Source organism: Anser anser (assembly GCF_964211835.1).
Source record: "Anser anser genome assembly, chromosome: 5".
In the NCBI taxonomy this organism is placed as follows: Eukaryota; Metazoa; Chordata; class Aves; order Anseriformes; family Anatidae; genus Anser; species Anser anser.
Window position 1 is genome coordinate 26,261,533 of NC_139725.1, and position 14,939 is coordinate 26,276,471.

The 14,939-nt window shown below is 38.7% G+C and overlaps 1 protein-coding gene across 9 annotated transcripts in view; it reads right to left on the reverse strand.

Moving 5' to 3' along the window:
• The window catches only part of MEIS2 (Meis homeobox 2), a 172,654-nt gene that overhangs the window by 122,419 nt on the left and 35,296 nt on the right, over window positions 1-14,939 (reverse strand). Inside the window, exon 8 of one of the 9 annotated variants that reach the window (XM_083838768.1) lies at window positions 7,973-8,074. The exons of the other annotated variants lie outside the window; for them this stretch is intronic. Within the exon in view, the coding sequence (XP_083694894.1) occupies window positions 7,973-8,074 (102 nt within the window). The remainder of the gene's footprint in view (window positions 1-7,972; window positions 8,075-14,939) is intronic. 9 annotated transcript variants of the gene reach the window in all.

A 14,939-nucleotide genomic window follows, 5' to 3' on the forward strand; every position in this document is an offset into this window, starting at 1 on the left:
CAGTACCCGGAGATGGGGGGAAAAAATCCACACTGAAAGTGCAAGTTTGAAGTCAGTCAGTCTGTTTGTCTATCTGTCGTGTGGATAAAGATATCTTTGTCTCTGTATGTAAAAGCTGTGTGTGTATGCATAGGATGCGTGCAGCTATAAAACTTCCTTTCTGCAACATCCTTTCTCATGCTAAAAAAAATGGTTTGCTCTATATACAGACAAATTCCTGTTCCTCCTTATATACATGCTCTCTGCTTTGTGAGTATCCTCAGCAGGAGTCACCTACATGTTAAATCAGTGTTTAGACCTTTTGGAGAGTTGTTAATATCCTGGTTTAAAAAGCTAATAGCAGCCCAGGAGATGAAAGTTCACCTAAAGCTTCCATTGCCTTCCCAGCTTAATCAGCAGTTAAAATGGTAAGAGGCAGCGCTTCCTTAATCTGCTCCACAACCTCATGAAAGGAAATTCAAATATCGTACCTCCAAATTACCTCAGAAGATGAATACACACTGCAAGATTTGTTGCTCCTGGTGAACTACAGGCCCAATCCTGTTAAGCTGTATTGTCATATCTTTAATAACCCTACAACTGCTGACATTAGTGGATACTGCTTCTAGTTCCAAGATAGCATACAAGTAGCCCTTAACTGATGCTTCCAAGATGCAATGATTTACTTCTTGGATAAGGAGGGCCTGATTCTAGTTTGCCTTATCCCAACAAAACATTAGTTACTTCAAATGAAGAAAAAAAGTATCAAAAGTGAAATAAAATTAACAGACACAAAAGTCACTCCATTGCATATCGGATTAAGCATGTTTTGATTGTTGCATGAATGAATCCAAATTTAAATAATTTAAAACATCATTACAAGTGGTTCTGCTTCTGTGAACTGTTCACATCTTGATTTGGAGAGTATCTTGTAAGAAGAGCACAGTCAAGTCCTAACTTGTATGGAAATAGCAATTATATGAGCATAGTTAACCCAATTTTACAGTCGGGAAATTAAGCCTAGAGTTTGGCCCCCTGGCTTTCTCTTTCACAATGAAGCAAAAAACATGGAGGGTGACTTTCTCATGCTTTAGACACTGTTCACTCATTTATTCTTGTGCAAAGAGTACAAGTGACTGCAAAACCTTATCACTGCTCTGGAAAAGTGGAGAATTTTTAAGTGGCACTCTCTTTGTAGATGTGTCAATGACTACACGGATTCGAGTCAGTAGACTCAGGTGTATTACCCAACTTATTTAAGATCCTACCAGTGCTGTATAACAGTCTCAATAACCCCTATGAAAGATGGAGAGAGTATACAAGACGCTTTGCAAAGCACCTACACAGGGTTTCTTACAGACCTTCTCTTCAAGGCGAAGTGCTTGTGGAGGAGGCTGGAGATGGAGGTCTTATTTACACAGGAGGAAGTTCCACGCTAGCTCTGTGTGCAGACACTTTTAGCATGCTGAGGGTTTCTTCCCACAAGATAGATTATTTTGCTTTGAAAGCAAAGCAGACTACCACTTATTTAAAACATACTGTGGAAGTAGTCAGAGTAGGGTTTCCATTGCACTGTAATTTCAAACTGAACTTGCTGCAAACTGACTTCCTCGGGCAGACTAGCTTGCTGAGTCCAGTGTTCACACAGCTAAGAACTCCTGGGGACACAGAATCCAGTCCCACAGAAGGCATCTCCAGTCATGTTGTATCAATGAATTTCCTTTTGACAGTCCCCCAGTCTCTCAGTATTATCTCAGTCCTAGTCCTTGTTTGTGTTCCTCACAGAGCAAGGCCCAGAAAGACATGAAGCTAGTGCAGCTTAGAAGCTGCTCATCTAGTCTTTTCATCATTTGTGAACAGAATACACAACAGATTCCCAATCTAATCAAAAATGATACTTGGAAAGGATATCCCAGTCATGCCAAAGCACAGAAGCCTGGTAACAACCAAGATTCAAACTCCAGAAATAGTTTATATTACCACCATAACAATCAGAGCAGTAAAAAAAATGGTTTCCAGACAAATACATTTCAGGACTTAGTGTTTGAGTTTCTTCATCATCAGAGTTCCCTTATAGTTTTATTGTTTGTCATGCTAAATGACAAGAGAGAAGAGAAGGGATATCTAATCAGGGGCAACGTAGGAGAAGACACTTCACCATTTTACTAAAAATAGCACAAGCAATATGAAAGTCACATTAAAGGATTCTGAAAAGGAAAGCTGCAGTGCACTGTACTCACTTTAAGAAAGCTACGCTGTAGTCTTTTGGTCCAGTATTTTGATGGAGTAGAATATGTAGATATAAATGCAAAACAAAGAGGAGACTGCACGCATGCTTATATTCACAATTTGCAATTATTTGCTTCTACTTATGTGTTCATCTGAAGGCATAAGCATTGTAAACCATAGTTAACAAGGACGTTTAGCTTATTACTAAGATCAACACCACCACGAGAGAAAAGTCTTAAAAATTCGATTCATTACCACTGTCAAAAAGCTAGAAATAGAGAACTGTTTGAGTATGTTTTGAAGATGTGACAGTCTGTGCTGTAGGGAGGACTAATAGAGAGAGAAGGTCAGTTCCAGAATCAAAGACCCTTCAGGACAATTCCTGATCTCCATTCCATCCTGTTAAAATCATCACTTAGACTTACAGCTTCAGCACATCATAGTTCTTTGAATGAAGTGCTGGTTGTGGTATTTTTATTTTTTTTGTGTGTGTGTTTTATTTATTTATTTATTTATTTATTTCTATTTTTCCCTCTCCCCATCTGAACGATCACTGCTCATGGAAGTTGGCTTAGCCTCCTCATATCCCAGAAGCAGCACTTATCAACTGCATCTTACTGCCAGGGGAAACTGAGTTAGGTAAGATTATGAATGACAAACCTGGGCCTTTAAAAAACACAAAGTTCAAGTGGGCATTTCAGCTTACAGCTGTGCCATCATCAACAGTGCTCTGCCAGTAGAGCAGTGCTGGTTACTGAAGGGATTGACTGCAGGTGGAACAAAGCCATCAGAAGCTGTTTAGTCTTGACAGAGACATCCCAGTTTGACCTGCATGCTCAACTACCACTTGTCCCATTGTGTAATGGGATGTCCTCAGGTAAACTGCTGCAATCAGCCCCCTGCAATCCCTCCCCTTTTGTGTGTCTGAGATACCAGACACGTCTGCCGGTGCTCTGTCATATGAAGGTTTCAGGGAACATCTTGGAGAGAAACAAAGGTTGTATGTTGTTGCAGTAGAAGGAACAGGGAGACTTCATTTATACAGCACCACCACCTCTCCAACTACAGATGTTATTCTTTAGACCTTCTAGCAGCTGGCAGGAGATAAAGGGCTGCCCTTCTCTCTGCTGTTCTTTTGGAAGATCTTGTGCTTTCAGGAAAACAAAACCATACAAAATCTTTGAGCTAATAATGCAAAGATCTTCATATACACATCTTGCACAAACTGGGCATTAATTACTATTATAAATTCAAATAGGAAAGAAACAAAGAGAACTTAAGCCACCATTAGACATTACCTACAAAGCTATTCTGCTTGGTCTAACCGTATTTTAGCATAGTTTCTCAGTCAGGAGCAAGTCTCTATTACCATCTGGCAATATGTGCTAAAGGCTTAAAGAGTTGCACGGTATCTGGTGTCTAATGTGTATCTACAACAAGAGACAATAAAAAACTGTTCATTTTCTGTGTCTGAATAGGCACTTTACTATGTTCACTAATTTATCTTTTTCCAAAAGGCATTTACAAATATTTTATTATTTACTTGAGGGTAGGAATGACATTCCAGATACGTTATTTTTATATCCATAGATGCTGTAAAATTGGTGACATGAGTCTTTAGAAATTATTTGCAGAACAGTAATCTTTCACATTTCCCCTTCTATTATTTTTCTGTCCAAAAATAAAAAAAAAAAAAAAATAAGGAAGAAAAAAGGCTGGCTTTTTTGTGCCCTTAGTGGTCTATGTCTAAAGCTCATGCTTATCTGTCAAGTGAATTGAGAATTCTCACTGATTATATTCAAAAGCCAACATATTGTTCTAGCTTTTTTGACAGAGAAAACTAACAAACATTGGTTTAAACTTTAAGCTCTTTTATATAGCCAGCAGGTTCGTGGTTTGTGCGTTACAATTCAACATTTTTTCACATCAGGTGAAAAAAGTGTTCCAATGCAGACAAGGGGAACAGCAAAGCAACCTGCTAATTACTGATCTCTCTTACGTTCCTGCTGTGCTAAACTGTCCGGACATGTTGAAGTGAAATTTTTCTGCGATTTTCAAGTGACTAGTTCATGGCCCAGTGCCGTGGAGTGCAGGAGAAGGGATGAAATGCTTTAGTTTACATGCAACATTTACTAACTGTGTGGGTTTTCCGACATTAAAGAGGGGACAGTGACCCATGCCACCTTTTTCACACTCAAAAGAGCACTGAAAAAACAGTCTTCATAGGCTTACCTCAGGCTTCCCTGGCCCTTAACACCCTCCCCCCAGGGTAGGAGCAGAAAGAGAAAAAAGAAGGGATTTTATGCTCCTTTCTCTTCAACTTTTCAGGCGGTATAAGCAGCATTTAGCAAATTCAGCCTCCAAATGGCTCCAAATGCTCTGAGCTGCAGGGGCTCATCCTTTGTTAGCCTCCCTCTATTTACACAGGATTTACGCAGGCTCTCCACTGAAGAGACCACATGTTTCTGACAGAAAGCACTTCCATTCACACTGCATCAGGCAACAGGATTGTAACCACTGCAGCTTCACGCTGACCTGAGATTAGGGATTTCAGCAACATTGAGATGGTAACAATCTGCTAACTAACGAAAATTATCCATGGAGAACTCCGCTGCTTACTCCAGTTAAAACTACCACAGACAGATAGATTAGGTTACTTCGAAGGACAATTAAGAACTAGCTACTGTCAGGAATATGCATGGCCATCTACAAACAACATACACACAAATATCAGAAGAAAAAAAAATCTAAAAAAAAAATCAGACTGCAGCTTGGATTAAAACAATTTCACCCACTGGCTGAAGACATAAAGTGTAAAAACAGACAGATGGACACATATGTAAATGCGGCTGCATTTGTTTCTCTGGAGCTGGCAAGTTAGTAATAACAGTATAGTTTAATAATTTATTTTCCACGCTATTTTCACACTGGTTAACTGGGCAGTGGCAACATTCATGTGGAACTTCAGGAACAGAATAACTCCTGCAGTCCAATTGCCATTGGGCCAAACAAACCAAGCTAAGAGACCTTCCATGAATCTACCTACAAGGACTCCGTCCTGGAAGCTGACGTCAGTCTGGGGATCTTATGAATTTCTTTATTTTGTTTACTCTGTTTGGCCAGTCAGGATTTCTGCACTGAGATTTTTTCCAGTTTTAGTATTTGTATCAGGGTTTTCCAAAAAAGATTACACACACGTATACAACACAGCACAACAAATGTTGCTGGTTGGATCTTGTGGTTTTTGCTCAGTAGCCTTTCACTGGGCAAAAGAAAATTAGATGGGAATGCAGGGCCAGAAAGGACCACGCAGATCCATTTTTTGATGAGTTTTATTTTGCAGTTTTAATTCAGTGAATTATTTTGCTTCTGCAGCAAAGGACAAAATTTCCTTTGTAATAGTAACTCACACATGCATCCGATAAGCACATAAAAAGTACATGGTATATTCTGAAGTTCTCCATAGTATATCATAATAAAGCTCTTCTGGGCACTCAATGATTCATTTTTAGTGATCTCTCAAATGCCCTTATCCACAGTTAACACTCAGATTTTATTAAGGAAGAAAGCAGGGACAAATGTCCACTTAAGTCCCAGCTCTCAAATTCAACTCTGCTTGCACTGCAGTACCTAAAAGCTAAAGCTTTTTTAATGTTCTATTCACCTCCCCTGTGTGGCATTTCTGCTAACACAGAGTTCACAATCTTTCAGCCCCAAACACAGAGGGCTGCTATCTTCAAGTCATCCAAGGAATGTGCCAGATACTATCATCTGCCCTGCAATACAAAGAACCAGAAAGAGGCAGAGACCAAAAGGAGACCATACTGATCAGGTTACTGAAGTCCAGAAAGTCTTTCCCAGAATGCTAAATGTTAATCTTTGAACCAGCAAATGTTAGATTTAAGATCCTTGTAGTTGGAGGAAATGCTAGCTTGAGAAGTCAAAGGCATTGCCATTTGAAGTTGTACTTTGCACGTTTATCCCAATCTCACACCCCTCATGCTGGCATAACTGCCATCAAGCGCTTTGTTCTGTTCAAGCAAAATTACCATTAATGTCAGTGGCAGTTTTGCCTGAGTAAGGAGTGCAAGACCAGATCCTTGTCTTGTTCAAACAGAATTGCAAGCACTGCACAGTTCCAGAAGAGACATACTCATTAAAACTTGTGGTTTGTGCTGATTTATGATGCTCTTCTCTTTAAAATTGAAACTCACTTTGTACCTCACAAAAGAGAAAGTGTTCAATGCACTTGTTCCTACGTTGTTTTAACTTCATTTCCTCCCCCACCTCCCAGCACAAGTTGTGGAATTTACAGACAGATTTGGCACCTAGGCTGAAGGAAAGCATTATTAAATTAGGTTTAAGTATTTTGTCTGCTTCAGTAATTACTTTGCAGTGTGAATGTAAATAGCTGTTATTCTGTTTAATTTTTTCATCATACTAAACACTGTCACAAAAAACGTCCTTGTGGTGCAGTCTAAATGCTGTTCTTTTCCAAACGTTTTTCTATATATTTTTAGAGAAATATTTTTAGCATTCTCACAGTAATTCTGTTAAGAATACCAGCTGCAGACTCTGGTTACAGCTGAGACAACAATAACAAGTCATTAAAGAAATCAGGAGAAATTTTTTTTCCTGCCTAAAGAGCATCTTCTTTAAGAGACCATTTCTTTTTTTAGTTCTTCATCTCTATCCCTGCTGGAGTAACTGGGATAATGATTTTAGTTTCCTCTATCAACTGTACCAAAGTTGGTATAAATTAAAAAGCTACACTTGATTTTAAGTACCATTTATTATTTGCTATCCTGTTATTTGTTACCCTGTAATTTTGGCATTATACTAATATCAAATGTGGTCAAAATAGCTAAACTCAATTAAAATTCTACCTGCAGTTGAAGTTAACTAATTAAGTTCAATATTATCTCATCAATATTTAACCTTTAACATTTTGCAGTTGTTGTTTATATTTAACAGTAACACAATGTGGAAAACTTAAAAGTAGATGATTGCTAACATCCTGTACTGTTTTTCTTCATTAAATCTTTAATGTAGCTTCCTTAGGAATAAAAATTTCCTTTTATTTTTTTTAAAGGAAAATAGCACTCAGAACATCTCAATTTTCCATACAGCTGTTACACAGTTACAAACTGTGATGTATTTTAATGTCTTGTTGTTCCCCTTAGACAATATGCAGTTGAACACAACAGATTGTTTAGGAGACATCACTTAAACTGATGTCCACAGATACAGCAAGTGTCTGTGTACTGTTCACATTTAAAACCTCCCTTTTCAGGGTTATTTAGCTACTAAAAATGTGCCAGCTGAAATATTACATGCAAGTGTACTTTCATAGCAATTCTTCATTTAAAAAAAAAAAAAGTTGGGACTAGAAATATGTAACAGACATTTATTCCTGAGAGATACTAATTTAAAAGCTTTAGTTATTAGTAAGGACATTAGTTAGGCCACAAGTCCAAAACACACATTAGTCTACTGGAGGATTTATAACAAAAAATGAAGGATGGCTGAATAAAAAAAAAATAAAAATGTTTTGATAGAAAGTGTCAAAATGAACCATAAAAGCTTTTCCAGGTGACAAAATGTACACGAATGTGTATGTTACAGAAAATACAAATAAAGAGTACTGTCTTGATATGCATTCGCAAACACCTGAACAGCAGCAAAAAAAAAGATGCTTGCTGGGAATGCATAGTCAAAAAAAAAAAAAAAAACAAAAACTCCAAACTTGGCAAAACTTACATACCATGAGAGCTCCAACACCTATGCACAGTAGGGTGGATAAACCCGCTGGGTGCTGCGGACATATATATGCACCTCCTCCTAAAGTGTTCATTTGGCTGGCAGTCTGGAAAATGCCAGAATGTGAAGGGTTACGTTGGAACACTGACAGTCTGCTTTCTTAGGTTTAAGCTAAACCCCATACTTTAAATGTAGAGTGCTTGTTAGGTATTTGAAAACATGCTATTTGGTGTTAACAACAAAGGCTTGATCCAGTGCTTGCTGAAGCTGGTGAATAATGTCCCAGCTGACAATTACATACTTTGGATCTGCCCACGTTTACTTTCGGTGAACATTTTTTTTCAGGGTTCTTGTCCTGCAAGAAGCCTGATAGGTGAAGTGTAAGCCAGGGGTGTCTCATCTGCAGTATGTACTGGATGCTTAAAAGTGGTTAATGGAATGGTCTGAAACACTCTGTCTTTTGAAATCAGTAGACATTTACAGATAATAAGAGCAAGCATTTAAGAGCCAAGCACCTACTCAGTCCCTGCTAGTTTCTTAGAATCTAGCTTCAGCCATGAGCGAAGATAAAGCTGAGAATACCCAAATGCCTCAAACTGAAAAGGAAGCACGTAGACGTGAAGATTTCAACTGGCTGGCAGAAAAAAATAAAATAAAGATCAATCTTTATGACATCAGAAAGGCTTACAAGCAACATATTTTCTCCTGTCTTAGAGTTTTACTTGATTGTTTCATGATGTCATGATAAAAAAAAAGCAAAGTAACAAGAAGGGAAGGCCATGGTCTTCTACTCTCTCCATACCCAGCCTGTCCCACAGGACAGTTTGGACCTGTTTTAAGTGATCAAAAGAAGTGACAGAGGAACAAAATTTTGTAGAAACACAGGGAAAAGCTTTTGACAAAAATTTCCAAGAAATGGATTTACAAAATAGAGAAGCAGAAAAACAACAAAACCACAGGACGCTGTCTTGTTATAACACCATTTGCGTAGAAATTCACGGCACAAAACTAAAAAAGCACAGACCCCCACTCTGAGAGCTGATGCCTTGCTTTTCTGTTCATAAGCCTAAAATTTCACTTCAGGTCTTTCACTGCAGCAGAAAATGTTGCCAGAGACAAATATGCAGTGCCTACAAAGTCTTCCTAGACTGGCCTGTGCTCCTGAACTTAGGGGAAGAACCTAACAGGCTGGGCTCCAGAGAACTGCCCTCATCCCACTCGCCCTCTGAGGAGATAGGATTGACTGTATGAAGGGATCCCCAAACAAAAAACATGGCAAATTACAAGACTTCTCTTCCAGATTCAGGTTCAGATGGGTAAAGCTGAGTTTCCCTCTGGACAGGCTGTTCACTCAGCCCATTAGAGAACTGACACATATGCCATAAGATCAAATCTAAGCCCCACCAGTCAAGCAGCAGTCTAGGCTAAATGTGCTGAGGCAGCACATTTCCAGATCTTGATCACACTAGGCAGGGGAGTCATTCTTCTCAGTGATAAAGTCACTGAATGCACTCTTGAGGAGATAAAAAATTAAGAACTGGCTGACTTTGCACCATTTGAGTGAGGTATTCACCGCTGACCCAGAACAAGGAATTGTCATGTTCTGACACCAGTTAGGAATCGCCATAGACGTGGTCATCTCTGACTCTTTACTGCAAGACTGTTCACAAAAACAGTTTCTCTGTTGGTTAGTGGCACCAAGCTGGAAACTACAGAGTTTAAAGGCATTATGTACTAGAATAAACTTCACAGAGTCTCCTTCTCCCCCTCCTCTTAAAAACTCTTTGAAATAATGAGGGCTAAAATAAAAAATAAAAATAAAAATAAAATTAAAAAAAAAGCAAATAAGATTTTGGCAATTAAGATTTGCATCAAAGACATTAACCCCCTTTTGCAATTCCTACCTGTGTTTTATTATGTCAGCATTTAAAACTTACCAGAGATTTATGCAGCAGCTAAGGACTGAGATGCTAATAGCATTGAAGCATTTTATATAACACAAGATATTCTATTCCCTTTTCTGTTACGGGCTCACAAAGAAGTGACCTTTGGAAAACTTTTAGGGATAAGGATTTTCAAGAGTACTTAAATGAGTAAGGAACATAACTTTCAATGAAAACTGCTTTAAAAGTAATACACAAAATTCCTTTTGATAACAATTGGTGGTGGTTCTTCAATAAGTGAATATTATATATTATTGCTTTTAAGATAAACATGTCAATGCACTCTTGTGCTCATTTAAGCACTACATTTTTTTTTAAATTTGAGTATGGTTCTTGTGTTTACTATTTCATGTTCATCACAAAATGCATATCTTAAAGGGTTAAAATACCACAGAGCATGCTCTTTAAGTCCTTAAGTACTCCGTTAGAACTCAGTTTCTTGGACATAAGTACTTGTGACAAAATAGATGCTTAAAGACACCTCACTTCTTCTCTCTTTTGGCTAAAGAACAGTATTTTCATGTACATTACTAGGAGCAAAAGCAGATCTTAGTGCAGCAACTTCAGCAGAGGCGCCACACAGGCTTTTATATCTATGGCTGATCAAAATCCTGAAGTGTTAATAGTATTGTCATTCAGTCTTTATTCATATCTGATTCCTGGGGCATAAATGGAAATTTGTTCTGAGAGGTCATGTAAAAAACAGGATTTAGCCTTTCCTGTTTCTATTTCCAATGAACTCAATGACAAAACATTCTTTGGAACTCCCTCTTCACCTGCTGCATACTCTGTGGTGCTGCCGGTGTGGACAACATACAAAAAACTAGTTGGCTTTCCCAGGGATGAGGCAAAGAGCTCTGAGAGATCAGGACCCATGTGTACTGCCAGGCTCTGCAGTGAGGACACTTACATAAGCACTAGCCCTACATATTGACGCAGATAACTTCTCCCTGGCTTGCAGAGTAGAGGAGAGAATTATCACATGAAGTGCAGATCTGGGGCCATTTTTCTGAAATAAGAAATTCCAGCATCCATAATTCATTTATGAAGCATTAATGGGGCCTCTTTTTCAACCCTATTTATTTCTTACCAAATTGATTCATCTGGACAAAGAAAAGGAATGAGAAGCTAAGTCAAGAAGATGAGCAGGTCATCCTCTTGTCTTCAACCAGTGCTGTTTTCTGATACCCATGATTGCTTTTCCCATATGTGATAAGGTTCAGTAAATAACTCAAGCCTGGACCCTAGCTGTTGGGGCTTCACATATTGTACTTCCTTAGCAGCACCACCCCATCTATTACTGGGGAATTAGTTGACAATACTACTAGTTGTACCAAAAAAAAATAAACTAATTGGTCCCTGAGGACAGCTAGGTGCTTTGGAAGTCTTAAAAAAAAAATAAAAAAATTATCTCCCACAGTGATTTGCCAGCCTTCCTATACTCTATCCAGCACATTGGGACTTCTAAATTACATACCATAATTGACATCAAATATCTGTCCCATCAGTGAATATCTTTATTAGCATCAAAATCACTCACAACTAGTGTTCCTCAATGTTATTAAACAGAACTTGTTCTAGGTGTTGCCTTACTAATTAGTCAGGATGAGCCTGAGGAAGAAAATCTGGGTCATGTTAAATTAATTGGAATGAGCATGAAAATTAGCAGAGCAAACTGCATCAATTTTCTATAGAGAGCCTTTCTTCATGTTGAGAATAAAAATGGATATTATGAGGCATTAACCAAACTGCCTTCTGTGACTGCCAAGAGGTGTGTTACAGTAGCCCAAAAATATCATGCTCACAGATTTTCAGAAGTTAATGAGACATTTCCAGGAATGGTAAATACATGGTATTAAAATGGGTGTGCCTCTTATGGGAAAATGCCAAGTCATTTCATGTTTATTCAGGCATAACAAGCTCCTCAAAATGAGCATAATTTAAGAGGTGAATAGTGCAAAGAGGGCTAACATTCAACTAATTTTCCTTAAGAAAGAAAAGATTAAATTGAACAAAAAATGAATTAAGAGGTTTACAAATCAACAAGTCAACCATCAGATTGCAGCCTCTGCTCAGTATATTCTCATCAGCCCCTGCCATGAAGTTTTCAAAAAATGTCCCGAAGGCAGAGAACAAAGCGAGCAGAACTGATTACAGCCACACTCACCGCCTTGCTGTCTAAACTCTGTTTGGCTTCCTAATGAGCTCACTAAAAACCTAATTCATCTCCCATAACCCTTCTCAGCCCTCCTTGAAATTCACCATTATGGAAATTACAGATGAAACATTTACAGGCTGTGTTCAAATTACTGCTTCTTCAACAGGCAGGTCCCTGACCCTCACAATGAACACAATAGAGGTATGTCCGGCATGAAACCACTCAAGCCGCAGCCTATAGAATAAAGAGGCTCAGGAAGGTTAAGACTTTTTCTCATGGTGACAATGATTTCCGCATTAATGCTTTCAGTCCCATGAATATGGGAATTTTGTGGGTTTGACAGTATATCAAATACAAATTGTAATTCAGAAGGGGAGAAATGAGTTGTACTGATGACAAATAGCTGAAATAGGCTAATGTGAATTCCCAGCCTGTTCATGAGGAAACTCCCTCAGTTCCTCATTACATGGAGTCAAAATGATCCTCACGGCACCTAGCCTGTAACTGGAAGATTACTGAATTGATGGATCCTTAGTTTAAAATGCAGCTGTTTTATTCTGCTTTAGTAATTAATTCTTTTTCCAATACCATATTGATTAAGCGTAGACCCTGATAAAGTTCAAACTGAGAAGAATCTCTAGTGTCTTCCTTACTTGCTCAAGAGACTCAATGAAAACTTCCTACAATTCCACCTGCCTCCTCAGAGTGCTGATCCAATGAACAGAACAGTTTTTTTCTCATAAATTAGTTAGGCCATGTGGAGCTGTATTAGCTGATCATTGCTTTTGTCTCTCTACTTGCTGACTTGCTTTTCACTTTTGCTGTCCTTTGTGCTGTCACACACAAAGTCGGAGTGCAGCTGCCATTCTGAACCCAAAACCAAGGTAAAGAACAATTCGTACAAACTACATTTTTCCCCCCGCTTTATACAGCTGCAACTCCCTGAGCAGTGCTGCACTCAATAAGGCCTCCTGGGATCCAACTAGCAGCGAAATCCATGCTGAAGCATGCAGTCATTCTGTGGGACTAAAGGGTGTTGCGGGGGGAGTAACCTGTTTTCTTCAAGCTGCTCCACCTTTTGGGAAGCAATATTTGCTGCTTTGTTTTAGCAGCCACAGATACTTATATAATTTTTTTTTTTTAAGTTAAAAAAAAAATCACATGCAGAAAGCACTACAGCCACTTGAGACAAGAAACCACCACTTCACTTACAACAAGTGGGATGTGGGTCCTTGTTGACCAACAGGCAGCCGGTGGCTGTCTGTGAATGACCACTGTAAACACAGCAGCACAGCACAACACTACAAGAAGAAGCAATTGCCAACATGTTGTTGCTGTTCAAAGAGTCACCTGTACTAGGAAATCAAAGCTTGTGAATGAAAATGAGCATGACAACAAAAAGTTTCTCAGATTAGAGCCAGGGCACAGGATTTTTCTTTTCTACAAAACTCAGAAGCACTGGGAATGTTTTCAGATGAATGTATTTTATTATTATTGTTTCTTCCTCAATCCACCCAAGCCCTCCTCCTCTCCTTTCCCACTGCCTGAAAAAGAAAAGGCTGGTACCTCCTGTGCCTGTATACTGCAATTTATAATTTGAACCTGCTTGTCTGAAAGGTAACGTGCTGCTTATATACTGGCTTCCAGAACACTGGTAACAAGTCATTGACAGAAGTAAACGATCTGAGGGAGTGGCAGGCACATCAGACATTAGCAATTCCTGTTCAGGTGACTTATTAGTTAATGGGACTACATAAAGGTTAAGGGTCTCATTCTGATCTCATACTGTCTGAGGTCCCTGACTTAACTTCTGCCTTCCCAGCAAGGTAAAAGCAAGTTGCCTATTTTCTGTTTTTTTCAGGACAATCTAAGTTTTGGCTCACCCGATCTGTATTTGAAGAGCTACGTAAGAAGGCGGGTGCGAGGGTGGCAGTGGGCAGCCTCTGCACGGTGGGCCAGGACAGATAACTGCATTCCCCACCTTCAGAGCATTCTTCCTTAGGGCGAAAGGTCACCCTTCACAGATGTCTCCAGCAGACACTTGGTTGTCAAAAGGTTGCATCATGTGATGCATGCAGTCACAGCTAACAATGCATTGTTCTCATTGAGATATGTAAACACGTTGCACTTCTAAATAATTTCCTTGTTAAGAGCAACTTGTTTTTTTTTCCCCCAGTTTTGTTCAATTATCAAAAACTGTAAGGAACACTGAGAAAAAACAGTCCGCCCCCCCGCCCTCACCAATTCACTGCTGAAGTATTCTATTTTCCTTTTCTGTCACATTACTCTGCACAAGAAGATGCTTCTGGTTTATTCCAGGGGAGGAAAAAAAAAAAGAAAAAAAGAAAGAGAAAGGAGAGAAATAAAAGTACCATATTCCAAAGTATATAACAGTAAAGCATATAGTCTGGAGGCAAAAAACGCAAGCATTTTGTGAAATGGAATATAGCAAGCAATTTGTCAGAAAAGTTGGGCAGCCAGAAAAATTTAATGATGAAAATCCTATTCAGTTTAATATATCCTATTCTAATTTCTTCCATTTAAAAGTAACAAACAAACATGCACACTGTGTGGACAAGTGCAAAAAGAAAAATGATGTGTGTTCATACGTTTATTACAAATTCAGGTTTGCCTGGTGCAGAAAGTTTATTTCTCCAGGAACACTTCAAAAAATAGGTCCTAGTTGCTATAGTAGCTCAGCTTTTTAATTTCTAGTGCCTCCAGATGAATAATATAACAAAGATTCCTTCCTTGTTGAGGACAGTTACTATAAAGCAGCTTGAAGCTATCACACACAATACAAAACAATTTCTTTCTAGAATGGATTCAAACAAGCTTATCAGGATTGTTATCTAGTTATAAATTATATA